Source organism: Aphanomyces invadans, assembly GCF_000520115.1.
Source record: "Aphanomyces invadans strain NJM9701 unplaced genomic scaffold supercont1.34, whole genome shotgun sequence".
NCBI lineage: Eukaryota > Oomycota > Saprolegniomycetes > Saprolegniales > Verrucalvaceae > Aphanomyces > Aphanomyces invadans.
Window position 1 is genome coordinate 296,082 of NW_008580179.1, and position 19,852 is coordinate 315,933.

A 19,852-nucleotide genomic window follows, 5' to 3' on the forward strand; every position below is an offset into this window, starting at 1 on the left:
TCCGGATAACGCCACCGCCTCAGGGCACAACGTGACAGCGCGCATAGGCCAGGTCAGCGCGTTCGTCGGGTGGAGGCTTCGCTGAACAAGAAGAAATCACAATCTACTCTGGGGCACGTTGCTCTGTGTGTGTTTGCGGGAATGTGGCAGCTCTTGGGCGATGAATGGTATGTGGCGAATGGGGACGAGATCACATCGTGGATTCGTGCGCAGTCCACGGTGTGCGCTGGAATGCGCGCGTCGGCGCAAAGGAGTGGATATCCTCGTAGCGTATTTACCGAGTATAGCAGTCAAGCTGTGGTGCGCGATCGATCTCGATGACGTCTGTCTTCCTACAGCTTTGGCACGAAACCACACACGGGACATCGCAGCGTCGCGTTCAGATGCGTCACAATGCACTCATCGTGGAACGGGTGGCCACAGGCCAGCGTCGTGACGCTGACCTGTTCGATTTGGTGTGCGCCGCATCGTCGCTGTGGGCTATCTGATGCATCATCGTCGTCGCTGTGTTCGTGCTGCCGTGGGTGTTCCTCCAGCGATTGCAAGCACACACCACACTCGACGTCGCCTTGTCGACCCTTGTCGTGAAACGACGTGGAGCGGACGGATGGTGGCGAGAGAGGGATTCCTGTCTGCGGACAGGAGGCTTCCACTTCATCGTGGGCTCGCACAGGGCCGTAGAAGAACTCGATCAAGACCGTCGCGACTGCATTGAGAAGGACGGGGCAGGTCAAGTGGCCTGGCGGGACCGAAAACACGCCATGGCTGGTCGAGAGAAACATTTTGAGGTGCGACGTCTCGGGCGGCGGCTTTCGCGTCCACCGCAGCGCATGCATCCACGGGCGAGCCGCCGACACGCTCCGCGGAAACGTGGTCGCGACATGGGCAAACAACCACGGACACACATCGTGACACGGGTGGCCTTGCTTGAGCTGCCTGGCCATGGCGTCCTGAAGGGTGCGGACATCGCGGAATGTCTTGACTACGTTCCACTGACGCCCGGACGCAAGGTTGTGCAGCCTGACGTGGTAGATGGTGTCGTCGTGCTCCTTGGACACTCGATGGCCAAAGTCCACACGAAGGTTGCGAAGCAACATGTGCGATGGATGAACGGCGGACATGCGAGGCGATGGCGTCGAGTGCGTATAGCCGCCCGTGCCACGAGGGGAGAGCAAGAGCGCCGCCATGGACGCCGGGCGCGCCATCTGGGTTGACGACGTCGGCATCGCCACGGACTAAGGTTGGATTCGATTCTATTTATAGCAGAAACGGGAGGCCAACAAGTCGGACGAGCGCGGACGCCATGGCGCGCGGCGATCGTGCGATCCTGCCTCGTGCGCCAGGGCCGCATGCCCGCGATGGCTTCTTCCCGCATTCGCGCGTTGAGGCGACCTCCGTGTGGACGCAATCGATCACTAAAGGCGGAACGCTACCACACCGAAAATCGACGGCGACGACGCGGAGCTGCGATCCATGACGAGAGCGGCCCCGAGTTGGGGCATTCCATGCTGCATGAAGGTTCCATTTGCCCCCTCCCCCTCCACAGCCATGGACCTTTCACGGACCGACGACACGAACAAGACGAGTGTTCTTTACACGATATCGACCACTGTTTCATGGCGCAGGATCTCGTCGGCGGACGGCCGCGCGAGGGGATCGGGGTGCAGCATGCTCGCAATTAGGTGCTGCAGCGAGCTCGAGTAGTGCCTGGACAACATCTTCGTCACGACTTGATGATCCTCCATCCTCCGACACGTACCGGAACACGGTCAACTCGCCATTTCGAATCTTCTGCCAGTCGTCGCCCGAGCTCGGGAGGCCCTCGCCGCGAATCTAGGCACGCACTCAGATGTGGCATCGTCGTGGGTCGGTCGTCGCGCTGTGTTTACCAGCTCGTACATGGTCGCGCCGAGCGCAAAAATGTCTCCCTGGCATAAATGCGACCGATTCCCCTCCAAGAGCTCCCTGCAACGTCGTTCATCAGCCACACCCGTCGCCCGCACGCACACGTGTACCTCGACAGGTACCGGTTGTCGCCTTCCATAATCTCCATGGACCCGTCCATGGGCACCACCGTCCCCAAGTCCCCGAGCTACGCGCCGCAAACGTCAGCGACGGCGAGCATGCGCGGCGCTCACCTTGAACACTCCTGACGTCGGGTGCCTCAGGATGTTGTCGACCTTGACGTCCATGTGGACAACCTTCATCGCATGCATGTCGCGCAGCGCCTGTGCTGCCTGTCAGGGTTCCGCGATCCCATGGACGTAGTTACCGTCGCGAGATGCTTGAGCACTTTGCGCACCGTCGCTTCGCTCACGTGGGTGGCATCGCCGAGAAAGGTCGCGAGGGAGCACCCGTGCATGAACTCGAGTTGGATGTAAAGCAGTTCGTTTTCGATCCACGCGTCGTAGTACCGCACGATGTGGCGGCTGTCGCTGAGTGCGACCAGCGCATGGACCTCGCGCAGCGCGCGCTGCCTGGCCATCGTTGCGTTTGTCAAGCAAGAGAGAGGAAAGCATGGATAGATTGCTCACTTGTCGGACGCGCTGCGGAAACGCCGCTTGCTCTTCTTGATGGCATACGTCCATCCGTCGAAGCGCTTGGTCACTTTAAAAACTTTCGAAAACGAGCCGGATCCGAGCACTTCGCGCTCGACGAAGTCGTGGAGGTACTTGGACGCCGTAGCTGCGCCAAGCCACACTAGCGCCATGGACGGAATGGGGACGTGCTCGACGTGAGATGGATGGCGTACGTGGAGGTGCCGAGTGCTTCTTCTTTCGCTTGCGTTCGGTGGATGTGACCGGGGCGAATGGATTTTGGTTGATGTCGGCGAATGGCGTCGTCCTATAGAAGGTGGTCGAGGTAAGTCATGGGTACACATGATGCGTGAAGCATCCAACATGAAAGCCAGAGTGGGGGCAAACGGCGGCGACGGGCCGCGGGGAGACTCGACGGCTACATTGAAGAGACGACGTGAAGCATGACACCAAGGACGAGGGGAAGCCATACCAAGGCTGCAAGCTTCGCTGTTGGTTTCGTGGTCAACCTGGCCACCGGCCGTGGGCGTGACTGCTGTGGATGTGGATGGCGGGTCCAGGAACGGCAGCCCTTGGAAGGTGGGAAGCGTCCGTGGCCGCTTTTTGATCGGAGAGGGAGATCGAGGATGCGACATATGCACGACGGGCTGGTCTTGCGGCGTTGAAAAATCGCAGAACGATTGTTGGCTGTACATCTGCGAGAAACTCGGTGGCGCAAAGTCGTCACTCCATGGATGCTGCTTTTGGCTCGACGCCACATCTGGATCGCAGCTAGGTTCTCCGTCGGGTTCGCTGCACTGACTCGGCGAGAACGAAATGCGCTTTGGTAACGTGAAGTCGGTCTGTGCGTCGTCGTCGGCATCGTCGTATGTGACGTTCATTTCATCGTCGTTGTTGTCAAGGTTCGCAACAGCAGCTTCGATGTCCGAGTCGGTTTCGTCCACAAGCTCCAGTCGCTTCGAGATCGAGTCGGGGGTGCGCACGCTCTTGGCGAAGAAATCGTGCAGCGAGCGCTGCTTGAGGCCGCCCGCCGCTGTCGTCATGCCGATCGCCGGGTTTGAAAATGCGAATTCTTTCGGATGTGGGACTGAGCTGTCCTCTTATTTTATTATGCCTCGATCACTTGATTGTCGTATGGGTAATTTTCTCCGCGGAATAGAACTCCACCTGGTAACATTGCATGCCCCCATTGGTTCGTGCTCTTCGCCAATCATGGGGCCGCATTCAAAACTGAAGCCAATCAAATCGCGTTTGTCCCTTCAGCAGCCAATCAAACAACGCCGCTCCTTTCCCGCCCCAGATCTTCAAATTGCCATCGTCGACCATTGTGCCGTCGAGTCCACGGGCCACGGGCGGCGACCGCTACTGACAGCTCTTCACAGGCGGCCGTCCCGCTCCACAAGGGGAAGCTCACGAATTCGCTTCCACAACATCATGCCTGGGCTCGTCGGATATTGAGCGCAAGTGCGTAAACTTGCTGGAGGGTGAGTTGCCGCCAATACGAGTCCACACAGCCACATCCCACAGGACGGCTCGACACTCCCCACCTCGGGGAGTGTCGAGCCGTCCCATGGGGTGTTTTGAGGCGGCACATAGGCGACAGCTTCCACGCATGCCGTACAACGAAACCACACCACGACACGGTGGCAGGATAGCTCGGCCCGATGCACAGACAACGTCGCTTCTTCACGCACACAGGCGTCACTGCGAGGTCGCCAACACGTCTACTTCATGGCCGCAGCGCTGCCTTCTTCACAGGCATACCCCTCGGAGACTGCAGGGCTGCATGGCATTCGCGGCATCGAGCCCACCGTCGGCCAGGATGTATTCTTCCCGTCGCACAGGGAACGTATCCGGATAAATCGGCATGTATCCGGTTAAAGTTCGACGCACGTTGGGAATTGTGAAGCGTCGCGAGATCTTTGGAGCGATGCGGACGTCGCTGGCGTGGTCGGATAAAGTCCCCGACCGGAATGGCGTCAAGGTTGTGGTGCAAGACATTGCGTACCATCCAGACGGGACCCAGTTGGTGGCAGCGATCGGCACCCGCGTCATGATCTACGACACGACGAACGGGACGTTGCTGCATTCCCTCAAGGGTACGAGTTGGCGACGTTCGCGACTAACGAGCCCGTGTGAATGCACGCAGGACACAAGGACACGGTGTACACGGTCGACTACGCGCATGATGGCAAGCGATTCGCGTCGGGGGGTGCCGACAACGTCGTGATCATCTGGACGGACAAAGCCGAAGGGATCCTCAAGTACACGCACAACGACAGCATCCAAAAGGTCGCGTACAACCCGCAGTCGCAGTGTTTGGCGAGCTGCACGGCATCCGATTTCGGGCTTTGGTCGCCCGAGCAAAAGTCCGTTGCCAAGCACAAGGTAATGCATCGTCCCTTCACGGCCGATCGACGGCATCGTCACATGTCGTGCCCAGGTCGTGTCCAAAATCCTCAGTGCGAGCTGGAGCGTTGACGGCGAGTACTTGGCGATGGGCATGTTCAACGGGCAGATTCTCATCCGCGACAAGCAAGGCGGGGAAAAGGTCACAATTGAGCGGACGGCGCCCGTTTGGACGTTGAGCTGGAGTCCAGGGCGCGATGACCAGACCGACATCTTGGCCGTGGGGTGCTGGGACCGCACGCTCAGCTTTTACCAGTTCAACGGAACGCAGTACGGGAAAGACCGGAAGCTGACCTTTGATCCGTGCTGCGTCAGCTTTTTCAAGTACAAACGTGTCGGGTTGCGATCGAGTGGCTGACGTCGACTGTAGCAAGGGCAAGTACCTTCTCGTGGCTGGGTCAAACAGAAAGGCGAGCTTGTACACGAAGGAAGGCATCTTCCTTTCAGAGTACGTGTGTGTGTGTGTGGGATGGCGACGAAGGTCGAGGCTCACGCGCTGTGTTTCGTGCAGCATCTGCGAAGTTCCGGCGTGGGTGTGGACAGTCAAGGCGCGCCCGAAAGCCAACACGATTGCGGTCGGGACCGACAACGGCACGGTGGCATCGTACCATCTCAACTTTGGCACGGTCCACGGCATCTTCCAAGAGCGGTACTCGTACCGCGAAAACATGACCGACGTCATCGTCCAGCACCTCATGACGGAGCAGGTACGCACTGAGAGCATCGTGTGTGTGTGTGGCTCGCTCGATTCCGTTGGCATCGGGCGTTGTGTGTGTGTCTGCTGCGTGAGGCTTTTGCGTCCTTGGTGTTTGTGGTGCGGTCCATCGCCGTCGTGATGCCAACTTTTGTCTCGATGGGTGTGGTTTCCATGGGCAGATCGGTCTGTACGTCGGTCTTGCGCTCGCACTGATGTGGCGGTGGCGCTTTCGTGCAGAAAGTCCGCATCAAGACGCGCGACTTTGTCAAGAAGATCGCGGTGTACCGCGATCGGCTCGCCGTGCAGCTCAGCGACCGCATCATCATCTACGAGCTGTCCAACGAGAGCTCGTACGACATGCACTACCGCGTCCGCGACCGGATCCAGAAAGACCTGCCGTGCTCGTTGCTCGTTGTGGCGTCGCTGCACTTTATCTTGTGCCAGCAACGCAAGCTGCAACAGTACAACTTTGCCGGGAAGAAGGAGCGCGAATGGGTACGCGGTCGTGCGAGGGTCCGTCGCGACGGGTGGCTCGTAGGTGTTGGAATCGCCGATTCGGTACATCACGGTGACGGGCGGCGCCAAGGGCAAGGAAGGGCTCTTGGTCGGGCTCAAAGACGGCTCTGTGCTCCAGATCTTTCTCGACAATCCGTTCCCGATTCCATTGATCAAGCAGTCGAACGCGATCGTGTGCCTCGACATTTCCGTCAAGTACGTGGCGGCGGCGATTTGGCAAGACTAACATGGCCGTGGTAGCCGCGAAAAGCTCGCCGTCGTCGACGATACCAACACGTGCCTCGTGTACAATTTGGTACGTTGCCATCGGCGGACGTGGCAAGAGAAGTCGCGGACGGCTCCTCATCCGCCGACCGCAGGTGACGAAGGAGCTTCTGTATGAAGAGAAGGGGGCGAATTCGGTCGCTTGGAACACCGAGTTTGACGACATGCTGTGCTTTGCGGGGCAGAACCAACTCAAGATCAAGACGGGCCACTTTCCCGTCCATGCCCAGCGCATGCAAGGGTTTGTCGTCGGGTTCACAGGCTCCAAAGTGTTTTGCCTCCACGCCCTCGCCGTCCAAGTACGTGCCGCCGTCCCGTTCTAGCGATGACATGGATGGCGGCGGCGTAGGCCATGGACGTGCCGCAATCGGCGCCGCTCTATCGGTACGTCGAGCAAAAGGAGTTTGGTCTCGCGTATCAAGTCGCATGCCTTGGCGTCACCGAGAGCGACTGGCGCCTCCTCGCGTGGGAAGCCCTCAAGAACATGGACTTTGACATTGCGCGGAAGGGCTTTATCCGTGTGCGCGACATTCGGTACATCGAGCTCGTCCACCACATCGAAGCGACGCGGAAGAGCCAAACCCTGAGCGCGCCGTCGCCCGACGTCGACAAGAAGTCCAAAGCGATCGTTCTCGCTGAAATCTTGGCGTATCAAGGTACGCGGCGCTCCTGTTTCGGTGGTGGCGTCGGAGAGGGGATGCGGCCCCCGTGATCCTGATCGTGGTCGTGGCTCTAGGCAAGTTTCACATGGCCGCCAAGCTTCTCGGCGACTACGACGAAGCGACGAAAGCGATTCAGCTCTTTAGCGACCTACGGATGTGGGACGATGCAAAGAAATACGCGGCCGCGTCCAAGTCGATCGATGTCAAGCAGCTCGTCCAGGACCAAGCCAAGTGGGCTGAAGACGTGCACGACTGGCGCGCCGCGACCGAAATGTACCTGGCGTCTGGGAACGTCCCCAAGGTCGGCGCGCGACGACCCGGACGACTGACGACGGAGGGATGTAGGCCGTGCAAATCATGGGCGCGCGCGGATGGTTCAATGACTTGATGGAGGTTGTCCAGCGCCCAGACTGCGACCCAAAGGTCCTCTCGATGTGCGCCGAGTACCTCTTGCACGCTGGCAAGTTCAAGCAGTGCCGCGACGTGTACTTGAAGGTCCGATGACGTGATCACGACATGGTGCGATAACGTCACCATGTAGATTGGCGACTTTGACGCGTTGATGAAAATGCACCTGGCGTGCCAAGATTGGGAGGAAGCGGTGCGGCTCGCCCAAAAGGTACGTGGCGGTCGAGGCGCCGCCGGCAACGACGCATTCCGTCGTAGCACAAGGACAAGATCCAAAACGTAGCCGACGTGTACGTGCCGTATGCGGAATGGCTGGCGTCGCAGGATCGATACGAAGACGCGCTGGCCGCGTACACGTCGGCGCGTCGCCCGGACCAGTGCATCAAGTTGCTCGAGCAACTTGTGGCGTCGGCGGTCGTCGAAACGCGGTTCAAAGACGCGTCGTACTTTCACTGGCGGTTGTGCGACGAGTTGCTCGCGTGCGTGGCGGCGACGAGCCCCGACGGTGCGTCGTCGAGGGCCACCACCAGCATCATCTCACGGTGGTTGTAGCAACGACCGAGTCGGACAAGGCCAAGATTCGCGCCGCGCTCGAGCATGAAACGTGCGCCGACGTGTATTTTGCGTACAGCGTCATCTTTGCGTACACGGACGAGCCGTTCACGACGCTTCTCCCTGAGACGCTTTTCCACGCGTCGCAGTTTCTGCTCAACACGCTCAGCGCGAAAGCGATGGCGGCGGCGCCGCCGCCGGGGGTATCGGTCGCCCGCGTTGTGTTTACGTTGGCCCAACATGCGCAGCAACTCGAAGCATTCAAGCTCGCGCGGCAAATGTACGAGCGCTTGCACCAGATGCGCGTGCGCCCCGAGTGGCAAAACACCGTCGACGTCACGAGCATGACGCTCCAGACCAAGCCGTACTCGGACCGGGACGAGTTGCTCCCGATCGACTACCGGTCGTCGACGACGAATCCGCTCTTGAATCCGAACGGGACGGGCGATGTCTGCGTGCACACTGGCCATCCGTTCGTTCGCTCGTTCGCGTCGTTTGACACGTTGCCGCTCGTCGAGTTTCAACCGACGCCCGACCTGACGGACGAAGAAGCGATCGCGTTGCTCGAGGTGCTTCCGTCCGTGGGCGACAACAACGACAGCAGCGCCGGCGACCCGTGGAAAACCACCGACACGGGCAACATGCAGTCGATGCGGCTTGGCGACGACAACGACCCTGACCATGCAGACAAACCCGTCGTCCTGTCGGGGTCGCAAATGTTTGAAAAGGCGCTGAATCGCCAGGCGATAGCGCGCGGCGCCGGCTACAAAGTCCTCCAGATCGACGCCAAGATCCTGGCCGCGCTCAAGCCGAATGAAGTGTTCGTGGTTCGGTACCCGACGAAAGCGCTCCGGTGCAAGTTTTACAAAAACATGATCCCCGACATCAAGGTCCACTTGAGCCCTGCCTGCCGCAAGTTTTTCCACGAGGACGACTTTGAGTTCGAGTACCTCCGCGATGGCGCGTGTGCGTACTGCCGCCTCCCTGAGCTCGACCCTGTGCCGTAAAGGATACGTAGCGACGTTCCACGACCATTGTATATACACCACACGATCGATGCTACGTCCAGGTGCTGAAGAGAGGCAGAGGGTCGCTGAGAAGTGAAATACAATACGTCGGCGAGTTTGCAGTACTCGCCTCCCACCTGGAATGAGGGGACGGGAGCTTCTCGGCGCCGCACGGTCTCGGGAATCACGGCAGAGCGATCAGAAGGTGAGAGGGCTTTGCCGCCACCGCCGCGATCTTTGTTTCGACATTTTCTTGGCAAACTGTCACTTTTTTGTGTTCATTTCACGGACTATCCATATTCGCGGACGAAATATATCGTCAAAAAAACTTGATCGAATATGGGGATTTCTGAAGTTCGTCCCCCGAGTCGAAATATTTTTCACGATTGTCCAAGTTAACCTTTCGTGAGGTATTTTTATTCCAAATCATCCATCGAGGCATGATTGGCTAAAAGTCTGACGAGGTAAAATTCCTTGGAAGTTCGTCCAAGTTGGGCTTAAGTCGTCTCCTTCCAGAATTTCAGCGTCCCCCAGCAATCATCGACCGCACCCGCCGTCCACGACGCCACACCGAGCGCGACAGCCACCGAGCGGTGTGACGCAGCGACTTTCGATCTATACTCATGTGCACCCAGTCCATGATGGTTGGTTTGTAGCGTCTTCCTGCTCATTAGACTTTTAGCCAATCATGCCGCGATGGACGACTTGGAATAAAAATACCTTACGAACGTTCAACGTCGACGATCGTAAAAAATATTTCGACGCGGTGGACGATCTTGAGAAATCCCCATCGAATTGTCGCATGTTCGCTCAAAAAATGTCAAAGCATTTCACGTGATTTCATTTTGTTCTTGATGTTTTGCCAATTTTTCTGGTCGAAGCTGTGTATTTGACGCCATAATTCAAAAATTTCGTACTGTTTTGACACCTACTGGAAAGATCACAACGTTTGGTGGCACCGCGATTGCCATGGCCAGTCGTCACTCCGTCCCCATCCTCATGCATGCAGTGAGCAGCAAACTCTGCGCCGTGTATATCGGCGGCGTGGCGGACGTGTACTGTGGCGATCCCAAAGACGGAGCAACGTTTGTGGTGGCCCTGTACAGTAGTTCCCTTTCCTCGCCGCGCGTTTTTCGCTGGAAGAGGGACATGACGAGCTGACGACGACGGGTCAGCACGGCACGACGTTTGGCCTTGACCAGTCCGCAGCCGCGAGTTCGAGCGTCGCATTGCTCTCGTCATGCCACGTAACGGGTGGTTGGTGGCAAGATTCTGGGCCGTCGTACCCGTGTCGATCGGGGCACGCGTCTTCGTCTCGAGGGGATGGTGTCACCACGTTCGTGAGAGGACCGGCGACATCCGAGGATCCCGTCCGCACACCACGTTGCATCCGACAGGCATCCGCACCGTTCCTGCTTCGAACCCAGCACGGTCGGACACCGTTGTGTTACACACGTTGCTCAGTATGCGCTGCGTCTCGACGCGATGGAGTCTCTGGGGACCCCAAACACGCGCGTGGGAGCACGCCCAGGGCATAGTCAGCCCTGCAAACGTACGCATATGCGAACAAGGTAGCGCCGACGGCCGCCAGACAGCGCGGAATGGCTTGACCGTGCACCGGGTCGTTACAGATTCAGGCGTTTTGAAATTATACTGGGGTTTTGTATAGACTGAGTCGAGCGAGAAAAGGCCGGATAATATCCGGAAGCGTAGGAGTTTCGTGTACTTTCGAGATCTTCATTTTGAAATTTTCTTGCGGCCAGGGACATGAACCGCACGGGCGTCCAACTTGCCACGATCGACCGCCGCCTCCGTCTGCTCGTCCAGCAGCCACATGTCGTGCAGGATACCGCCATGGACCATGTCGTCGCTGACTGCACACATAAACTGTACGACCTCCGACGACAGTATCGAGCGCTTGTCGCGCAAGAGCTGCAAACCTTGCCGACAAGCCACAAGTTGCACGCACGGCTCTCGCAATGGATAACAGATGACCGCAACGTGCTTTCGATGGACTTGACAGACGATGACGTGGACTTCAGCACGCTCGATGGCTTCCTCCTTGTTGAAGATGCAGCTTTGCTGGACGAGTTCGTCCATCAGATCGCCCATTCTATTCACAAGCTTGACAAGACCGCCGCGTCCGCAGCCTTCCTTGCGACTCCTTCCGCGACTGCAGCGGTGGAAAAACCGACCCTCGTGAGCTAGTATCGTTGGCTCTGTTCCTATTCTATTTCGTACCCGCTTTTAACTTAACACATGGACTCGGTATTCGTCTTGGCCTTACGCACGTTCCATCTTTCGGCTTATTGCTACCCCCCTTCATGACGCCTTGGCGTTCCCGCTCCATGCATCGTCACCCCGGCGCGAGCACGACCGAAGCCCCAAGATGCGTAACCCGCTGCATGTACGAATCGCCAAGCAACTTGGGTTGCGCTACCACCTCCGCGCAACCGTTCATTCGTCTAGCGTTCGTTCCATTCGATCACGGCGGCTCAAGCGGTGGCTCTCATTGCCAAAGTATGACGAGGAGAGTCAAGAAGGCAGTTCTTCGTATTGTCGACGGAGAACTGTGCTGGGTAGACGTGGGCTATCCACAACCGCGGCCATTTTACACCGAACGCTGGACTAGAACGTGCATAGGAAGTATTGCTTGCTCCCGCTATTTACATGGGAGGTTTTCGGCTCGAGCGAGCGAGCTTGTTGTGAACGTCTTTGCGACGTTGTCATGTTGAGAATTTGTGCAAGCGTCGAGCGGGACCGTCCCGTTGGTCATTGCCGCTCCAACGCATCAAATACCTGGCCGCCGTGCCAACCGACGTCTAGACAAGCGGCGTTCCGTCGCCATGGCCATGACAGCGCTTTCTTGGTATATAACGCTCTACGACGAGGGGTACAAGCATCATGTTGAGGTTAGCGACGGACGGGCCATCGATTCGCCCGACGTCACTCTTAACCCTGAACTGTCGAAAGCACAACTTTCGTGAAGTCGCTGGCTTGGTGCATCCCTAATGACGTGCGCATGCCGTTGAAAGACGTCGAGGTCTGAATGGCGAGCGCCTGGAGTGCCACGTCATGTCGCCATCTCGATGGATTGTGCCAGGTTTATCTGGGACGTGACACCCTTCCCAAGCTTCTGCGGCCATCGGACGCTCTTCGTGGCGCCATGTATCTGTCGCGATCCAGCACCCTGGCGCCATCCTCGTCAGATTCGTTCGAGATCGAGAGACATGTGGTGCGACCCTCGAAAATTAAATTCCAGTACCTTGCGAAAACGTCGGTGGCACATGGTCGGCATGACCTGGCGCCTTCACGCCGCAGCGTGAACGACCGATGGATATGCAGCCGAGACGGGAGCTGCAACATGCGTGCTTGTGGCCATGGCCTCGACCCAAACCCACCTCCTCGGACACGGAGAAATCCGGATAACATCATCCGGAGAGTAACGGTTTGGTTTGGAATTGCAGGCACATTTTTCGTCATGTTGCAACTTGACATTTCGCGAGATGAACCGCACCAGCGTCCAACTCGCCGCGATCGATCGCCGCCTCCGCCGCCTTGCTGCTCAGCCGCTTGCGCTGCAAAACTCCGCAGTGGACCGCGTCCTCGCGGATTGTCGCTTTAGACTGAACCTATTGCGGCGAAAGTTTCGCGCTCTCGTCGCCATCGAGCTGTACGAAATGCCGGCGTCCACCAGGTATCGCGCCTCGCAGTGGCTGAACGACGCGCGCACACTTGTCGGTGACGGCCCTGCACACGAAGATGTTGAGTTTAGCACACTCGACGGCTTCCTCCTCGCCGAAGACGTGGCATTGCTCGATGAATTCGTCGTGCAGGTTTCTCGATCCCATCACGTGCTTGACGCAGCGTTTGCCACTGCCTTCCCGTCTCCTTCCGCGAGTGCAGTGGAAACAAACCTGGCGCTTGTCAGCTAGTCCAACTCCGCTCTTGTTAAACTATTCAATCTATTCTCCATCCGATGTGGTCGCAAGCACCTACAACTCTTTAGAAATCACTATATCTGCAAACGATAAAGTCCGACCGAGCTGGCATTCTTGACGTAAGCAGAGGGACCTCAACCATTCAAAACATAGGCTTTTCTATCACCACACACGAAATCGGCGACCTCAACTTGCCGCCTATACGGCAGTCGACCCCTTTCAATTTCGTCGCTAGTGTCGATCGAACGCTTGGTCAGACGTCACGCTTGCAACGTCCGAGAAGGCGGACATTAGCTTGCCACAACAGCGGCCTTCCAAGGACCCTCGCCATTCCTATTCTGAGCATCCCCAACGCACAGTGCGACGGAATTGTTGCGAACTTCCACTCGCGGCACAACTTTTATATCCGTTCACGCTGGAGCGACAAGGGCTTTCTTTCGGTCGTCTCGAGACGAGTAGACGGCATGATACATCGTCATGTTGGCCCCGCCCACCTCTGGATGGCGACTGCGTCATTCGCTCGCTTCGTGATCTACTAGTCGCCAAATGGTCACATGCCTTGGAATCGTGGCGAATGCACCAGAGCAATACACCTACTTGCATCGACACAACGTCCGCCACACGATGCCAGAGAATCAGCAAGCATGCGGCAAGACTTGGCCCTCCACACCGTTCCTACTCTTGGAGCCTGCGACTTCGCACGACGAGTGGTCGCCACGCCCTGGACCAACGTCCTCACCTACCATTCTACCAGCAGCTCCATTGAGCCCACCACGCGACATTGCGTTTTCAGCAGCTCCGAGCACGACGCGACAATTTCTACATCATTTTCTCTACATTACGCTGCATGAACCAGCGCGGGTCGACCTCGATTGTTACCACAGCATGCCCTGTTCGGGGGCGATTGAGATGTAGCCATGGCAGGGGCGTCCACTTGTGCGTCACCCCGTCAAACCGCTGGACGCAGTCGACTTGGGTCGCCCCAGCGTCTTCGGTGTCAGTGGAGCCGCCGATAGAGTAGACATACTGATGCTGCCACAGCGCCGCGCCATGGCCGCTGACTCCTGCAGGAAGTGGCGCGCTCGGTGCCCATACGTTGGACGGAACATGGTACATCTCTCCCGTCGTGATGCGGCTGCCGTGGGCAACTTCGCCACCAAATACATAAATGTAGCCTGACGCGAGAGCGACAGCGGCGCCGCCGTTGCGAATGGAATGCATGGAGGCCACGAGTGACCACTGGTTCGTCGCAGTGTCCAACACTTCAACAGATCGAAGGTGGCGCGCGCCGTCGAACCCACCGCAGGTTACAATCTTGCCTCGACCATGGACGGCGGCGATAGCGAGCCCACTGCGGTTATGGTGCATTGGAGGCCCATGTTTCCACGTACGAGTGGCCACACTGAATAGCTCGGTGCATGCGAAGTGGCGCCGGCCGTCGAACCCACCGATGGCGTAGAGGTAGCCGTCGACGTGGACTGCTCCGAGGTAGCTGCGGGCGTGAGCCATTGGCGGCGCCTTGGACCACTGCCGCGTTCCAAGGTGCAGCACGTCCATTGAGTTCAAGTGCGTTTGCATGGATGCATCAGGATCCACAGCGCGACGGGTGGTGTATCCCCCGAGGACGTAAAGTTGGTTGCCGATGGCGACGGCGCTGAAGTGAGCGCGCCGGCATTGCATAGGCACAAAAGACTTCCACGAATTCGAGATGGCGTCCAAGTACTCGGTGGAGCGGGAGATCGACCGTCCAGCTACACCACCGAGAGCTACGATAACCGGGATCGTGGACAACCTCGTCGTGTCGGGGCGCGCGTCAATGGATAAGCCTCGGGTTGGCTTTCGAACGGATGGCCACTGATGGATGCTGTGGCAGCGTAAGCGAGCAGAGAGGTGTGACCATGCGGGTGCTGAGAAGTTGAGAGCATTAGGGTGCACACAGGAATTCAACAGCGGCTTCAGATGACCTTGTCGATTGGCGGAGTCGAACTCGACCCAATGTAGCAGCGCAGTGACAACGTCGAGCTCGTCGTGGACACACAGCATCGGGCTGGTAAGAATCGATTGCAAGAGCGCCACGGGAAGGTTTTGGAACGATTCCGTCATGTAAATGGCATGGAAGTATGTGGTCACGAACGTCGACGCCACACTGCATAGAATCGCACACGTTTCCCGCCCTTGGAACGCGTCACAACAGGCCAAGATGTTGACGCAGTTGTCCAGTCGCAGCTCCAACGCCATCTTGGCGCAGCACGCGTCCACAAGAACCTGCGGGGTCAGGGTCAAGAGTGCATCGTCATCGTCGGCGTTCGTACATCCATGTCAAAGAGGTCGCACGCAGCCAAGAGAGGCCACATGTTGCCTCCGTCCAGAGTGACGTCGCGACCCGAGTACATGTACTCGAGAATCGAATCCATCGCTTGGGTGTCAACCATGTCGACGTGGACTTCATTCGTGTGGCATTCCTTCATTCCGATCGTAAACATGGCGCGGAAGTACGGGCTGTGGAGGGCGAGGACAAGGCGGTGGGCTCGGATGCGCTTCGAGCCCACGCACAGCGTCACGTCTGTGAGAAGGCGCTGCTCAAACACTTCGCGCACGCCTTCATGGACGCGGTGGAAGAACCATGGATCTGGCATCGTGGGCATCCAATTCGAGATGACGATTGCCACGTTCGTGCATCCGTTTGCGGTTTCATGAGATATCCGGATACAGAGTTCAAGATTTCAAAATGTTATGCGGATGAAGTCGGTTTCTACGATCTTGTGGGCGGCGGACGCGCCGCGAGGTCACGATGCGTAGCTCGCATGGGTGTCTCTGTACTTCTGAAGCAGGTTCTCCCCTGCCAAGATCTCTGGGTACTGTTCCCCGTGACGATGAGAGCGGTCGTTTCAAATGGAGGACGGGGTCGTGTACCTTGGCAGGTCGTTTCGGCGTCACGCACGATGGAATGCAAGCCACCTTGCAGTTAAAGTTGGGCTCGAAGAAGAACGGTATGGAGTATCGCTCGTTGCCTGTCATGTTCACGACGCGGTGCTCGGTCGACTTGAACAGACCGTTCGTCCATCGCTCTATGCCAGTCCGTGAAGCCCGTTGTCGTGGAAGGAATGCGTACCAGCCAAGTCGCCGACGTTGACAATGAACGCGTTCTCGACATAAGGCACATCGACCCATGCACCTTGATGACGGATCTGCAACCCTGGCTCCGTGTCCGTCGACAGTAGCGTGAGCAGTCCTTTCAGTCGACGTTGCGATTTGAATGGGCCGACAGCGCAACACATCATTTACCGTAGTCGCAGTGGGCACCAGCGCCAATGACGCCTTGCTCGACATCGGACCGCTCGGCATTGTACCGAAGCATCCGCAGCACAGCCATGGGCCTGCACGGTGTTGATGAAGTATTGCTTCGTCGAGATATGCCTTTCCTACCGATCAAACATGCCGGGGGGTTGAAAGAATCCTGGTGATCCCGCTGCGTCGGCAAACAAATGCGCCACATGAAGGCCAAGAGCGCTCATGGCGTCGAAGTACGCGGTCGTGATGGATTTGAATTGAGGGAGCGTTTGGGGGTCTGGGAACACGTTCTCCGTGTCGTGCAGCGGGAGGTGGACCTCGTCCGGCAACGACGGACGGCACACGTGGTATGCCTCCTTCGTGTCACCCTTCGACTGGTGCAAAGGATCCAGCGTTTCCTCGTACATGGGTGCCCACCCGCGCATGTTCTTGTCCGCACGGGCTTTCTGCTTCTCGGTCTCGGGAAGGTGAAAGAACTGTTTCATCTGATCGTACACGGCGGCTTGCAACGTCGTGGGAATGCCATGCCCCTCGAGGTAGAAGAACCCGACATCCATGCATGCCTTCAGGAAATCATGAGATCCTCAAGGAGGAAGCGTCGCTATCTCAGCACCTGGCGCAACTGCCGACTCGCTGTCGGGCTGAAGCAGTCCACCCGCGGAATCCGCATCTTGTCGGGTGTTGTATTTTGTTGTGGGGGTGCTATAAATTGAAATTGGGCACTTTATGCCCAGCGTGCTCAAGAATTTTTGGGGATTTCTTGAGGTCGTCCAAATAATGAAAATATTTCTCACGATCGTCCAAGTTGAATGTATTTTTATATTCCGTCCAACGAAGGAAGCATGATTGGCTAAAAATCTCATGTGCTTATGAACTGTGGACGCAGGTCCCAGGCGGGTTTTGTCCTCTCGATTTCAAAATTCCAGCGGCCCCCAGCAACCAGCGACCGCATTCGCCGTCCACGACGCCACACCGAGCGCGACAGCCACCGAGCGGTGCGACCTAGCGACTTTCGATCGATACTCATGCTCATTGTGCTCATGAGACTTTTAGCCAATCATGCCGCGATGGATGATTTGGAATATAAATATTGTCAATTTCGCCCAAATCTGGACTGGCGACGCGATTGGCCAAAACCGCTTGAAAACGTCTCAGCTGGGATTATCTTGTCCCCAATATAGTATTCAATGCACAGTATATCTCTCTGACACACAATGCAAGAAAGAATGATCCTCTGGCACGTTCAGCACACTCATGCATCGAAGAACACTGTCATGCACGCACTTTATGTGTACTACTTCCTTGGCGCCAAGCGCTCTGTCGTCGCACGGCTGTTCAACAAGTCTGTGTCCACGATCTGAAGGGGGATTGAGCGGTATGAAAACTCATCCGATTTCGAACGAAAGATGTCAAGTCCGTGCCTTCAGCGACGAGCAGAAACAGTGGGTTGTAAAAACAGTGGGTTGTCCGATACTACCAGCAAAACCCTATTGCCTACCTTGACGAGGCAAAACGTGCTTTCGAAACCCATTTTAAGAAGTACATCTCCGTCACCACAATTTGGCGCATTATACACGGCTACGGGCACACATGGAAAGTATTAGAGCGTCGTGCAATGCAAGTTCGCCAAGAAGATGTCTTTCGATTCTTCAGCGAGCTGTCATCAATTGATTGGACGCACCAAAATCTTGTCTCCCTCGACGAAGTCAGTTTCGACTCGAGAGGAATGTTAAGAAAGCGAGGCTACTCCATGAAGGGACATAGGTTGTGTTTTCGCGGCGAGTTTGACAGAAAACCACGTGTATCGCTGCTCTGTTTCATTGACGTAAATGGGGTGAACGAAGTTTTTGATACCGTTGGCACGTTTGATCGCCATGCTTTTGTCAAATGTTGTGCCGGTCATGCAAGTCGTTGCTCAATTTACCCTGCGAAAGGATCCGTTTGGATTCTGGATGGTTCCAGTATCCATTGTCACTCCGACATTGTGAACTTCTTGCGCTCTGTAGGCATTGTGCCTAATCTTTTGCCATTTTTCAATCCGATCGAACACGTCTTTGGGCTGGTTAAAAATGTTCCGGCGCAAATACAAGGAAAACGCGACCCAGGATTTGCTGGCCTACATTTTGAGCATTATGGTGCACTTTCAAAGATACGACATGTCCGGCATTTGCCAACATTGCGGCTATTCAATCCAAGGGCGGTTTGATCCAGCCAAGCTGTTATCTCAAATTCATGCGGCAAAAGAATCCCCACTAAACGACAGCCTATTGGGATATAACTTTTGCAATGCTACAGTTGCAGAAGGCTAAAAAGTAATGCAGTCAATGTGATCTTTATTTCTCATGGTGTTTTTCTTCATGCTCGACATCATTCATGTTGGAATTCTACCAAGAAATTCGACGAGTCCACCTCCGGCATTAAATGGCCGCACTTCTCTTTCCATGCCTTCACAGTCAATGACGCTCTTTTTTGTCATCGACGTGTTGTGTAATGATTGAAGTCGTACGGTGAGATTCGTGGCATCTTGATGCAGAACGGCAATGTCGGCAATGCAGGAGTTTACAACTTCTCGGGCAAACGAAAGGCTAAGTTGAAAAGACTCATTGCAGACTTGGGCTCCATGCGGAACAGATTGAAAGAGATGGATCATTTCAACTGGTGGGTGGGATTCCACCAAGGATTCATGCTCATGCGCAGGCTTCTTCAAAATGATGGCCGCCCACATTCGCCATACTGCCTCAAAACCAGAGTAAACTCCACCCCATCTTGCCTTCAAATCCTCCACAGTTTGCTGTTGCAATAACTCTGCGGCCGCACCAGCGCGGTCTTGGACTTGTGGCTCCACGCACTGCAGGTTAAATTCTTGTAAACCGGCGGCGGAGTTGATGCGATTTCCCCACTTAAATAATGCGACATTGAAGATTTGGTGGGCGTGATCGGCCAGGTATTGATTGGCGTTGCCAGGGCCTGTTGGCCTGAAATAGTTTCGCCCCATACAAATTGACACAAACAAATCGTAGTTTTCTATCGTTGGGGAGTCCGACGACACAGACCGCACTCGTGGTTCAGACTCATGGGTCGCAAGTGCCTTGATGTGTGGTCGTACAAACTGAAACAGACGTTCTCTGATGTTCTCCCAAGAATTTCCTTCAAACACTAATGGCAATCTGCGGCCATTGTGATCGCGGCCGTAAACGGTCTCTTTGACAACAAAACCTGGCCGCATGCGATACAGTCCAAGAGGACTGTGGGAAGGGGTGCTATGCGCAGTAGACCGTTGAGTATCAGAGACAAGATCGACCTGTGGTGGTGACTGGGACGAGTGCGTGTGATATCTGTGTGGTGGTGAGGTGCGCTGCATCGTCACTCGGAGACTGACTTCTGACAGTGCAGTCCATGGGAAAGTGCTTTGATTTGATTGGCTATAACTATTTGACGGCAATGATTTTGATTGGCTTACAGTTAATAGATTTCTTGATTTTATATAATATATTTCTTCTTTATTTTTGTTTTATCAAGTATTCAAGCAGGTTCTCGGCCTTCGGTCTTACGCGATTCGTTTCGTCGA

General features: G+C 56.4%; 8 protein-coding genes across 12 annotated transcripts; 3 read left to right on the forward strand and 5 right to left on the reverse strand.

Moving 5' to 3' along the window:
* Positions 1-254: 254 nt before the first annotated feature.
* H310_11791 (hypothetical protein) lies at positions 255-1,247 on the reverse strand. The gene has a single exon (XM_008878559.1). The coding sequence runs from the start codon at positions 1,224-1,226 to the stop codon at positions 333-335; it is 894 nt and encodes a 297-aa protein (XP_008876781.1). The 5' UTR covers positions 1,227-1,247; the 3' UTR covers positions 255-332.
* A 121-nt stretch (positions 1,248-1,368) lies between these two features.
* H310_11792 lies at positions 1,369-3,613 on the reverse strand. Of its 2 annotated transcripts, XM_008878560.1 has the most exons (10): positions 3,010-3,613; positions 2,901-2,955; positions 2,753-2,844; positions 2,535-2,700; positions 2,273-2,477; positions 2,139-2,228; positions 2,016-2,092; positions 1,890-1,965; positions 1,760-1,833; positions 1,369-1,707 (listed from the first exon to the last, which is right to left on the reverse strand). In XM_008878560.1, the coding sequence occupies exons 1-10, from the start codon at positions 3,578-3,580 to the stop codon at positions 1,593-1,595; spliced, it is 1,521 nt and encodes a 506-aa protein (XP_008876782.1). In that variant the 5' UTR covers positions 3,581-3,613; the 3' UTR covers positions 1,369-1,592. The 2 variants fall into 2 exon arrangements, with proteins under 2 accessions (XP_008876782.1, XP_008876783.1); XM_008878561.1 differs by having other exon boundaries at positions 1,760-1,965.
* An 822-nt stretch (positions 3,614-4,435) lies between these two features.
* On the forward strand, positions 4,436-9,310 carry H310_11793 (hypothetical protein). The gene is made up of 15 exons (XM_008878562.1): positions 4,436-4,636; positions 4,687-4,925; positions 4,981-5,270; positions 5,317-5,394; positions 5,458-5,653; positions 5,881-6,138; positions 6,182-6,354; positions 6,400-6,454; positions 6,519-6,722; positions 6,773-7,079; positions 7,160-7,386; positions 7,431-7,580; positions 7,627-7,704; positions 7,752-7,998; positions 8,046-9,310. The coding sequence occupies exons 1-15, from the start codon at positions 4,468-4,470 to the stop codon at positions 9,050-9,052; spliced, it is 3,678 nt and encodes a 1,225-aa protein (XP_008876784.1). The 5' UTR covers positions 4,436-4,467; the 3' UTR covers positions 9,053-9,310.
* Positions 9,311-9,886: 576 nt separating this feature from the next.
* Positions 9,887-10,691, reverse strand: H310_11794 (hypothetical protein). The gene has a single exon (XM_008878563.1). The coding sequence runs from the start codon at positions 10,292-10,294 to the stop codon at positions 9,893-9,895; it is 402 nt and encodes a 133-aa protein (XP_008876785.1). The 5' UTR covers positions 10,295-10,691; the 3' UTR covers positions 9,887-9,892.
* A 107-nt stretch (positions 10,692-10,798) lies between these two features.
* Positions 10,799-11,342, forward strand: H310_11795 (hypothetical protein). Its single transcript, XM_008878564.1, has one exon. The coding sequence runs from the start codon at positions 10,820-10,822 to the stop codon at positions 11,258-11,260; it is 441 nt and encodes a 146-aa protein (XP_008876786.1). The 5' UTR covers positions 10,799-10,819; the 3' UTR covers positions 11,261-11,342.
* A 1,202-nt stretch (positions 11,343-12,544) lies between these two features.
* On the forward strand, positions 12,545-13,046 carry H310_11796 (hypothetical protein). Its single transcript, XM_008878565.1, has one exon. It carries the CDS (start codon positions 12,559-12,561, stop codon positions 12,985-12,987), a length of 429 nt encoding a protein of 142 aa, XP_008876787.1. The 5' UTR covers positions 12,545-12,558; the 3' UTR covers positions 12,988-13,046.
* Positions 13,047-13,812: 766 nt separating this feature from the next.
* On the reverse strand, positions 13,813-15,635 carry H310_11797 (hypothetical protein; the record flags this gene model as incomplete). Its single annotated transcript, XM_008878566.1, has 2 exons — positions 15,306-15,635; positions 13,813-15,258 (listed from the first exon to the last, which is right to left on the reverse strand). The coding sequence occupies exons 1-2, from the start codon at positions 15,627-15,629 to the stop codon at positions 13,813-13,815; spliced, it is 1,770 nt and encodes a 589-aa protein (XP_008876788.1). The 5' UTR covers positions 15,630-15,635.
* Positions 15,636-15,692: 57 nt separating this feature from the next.
* H310_11798 (hypothetical protein) lies at positions 15,693-16,983 on the reverse strand. 4 transcript variants are annotated; one of them, XM_008878570.1, is made up of 6 exons: positions 16,898-16,983; positions 16,420-16,847; positions 16,279-16,370; positions 16,106-16,225; positions 15,907-16,061; positions 15,693-15,851 (listed from the first exon to the last, which is right to left on the reverse strand). In XM_008878570.1, exons 1-6 carry the CDS (start codon positions 16,952-16,954, stop codon positions 15,780-15,782), a joined length of 924 nt encoding a protein of 307 aa, XP_008876792.1. In that variant the 5' UTR covers positions 16,955-16,983; the 3' UTR covers positions 15,693-15,779. The 4 variants fall into 4 exon arrangements, with proteins under 4 accessions (XP_008876792.1, XP_008876790.1, XP_008876791.1 ...); XM_008878568.1 differs by having other exon boundaries at positions 15,693-16,061; XM_008878569.1 differs by having other exon boundaries at positions 15,907-16,225.
* Between the last annotated feature and the right edge of the window lie 2,869 nt (positions 16,984-19,852).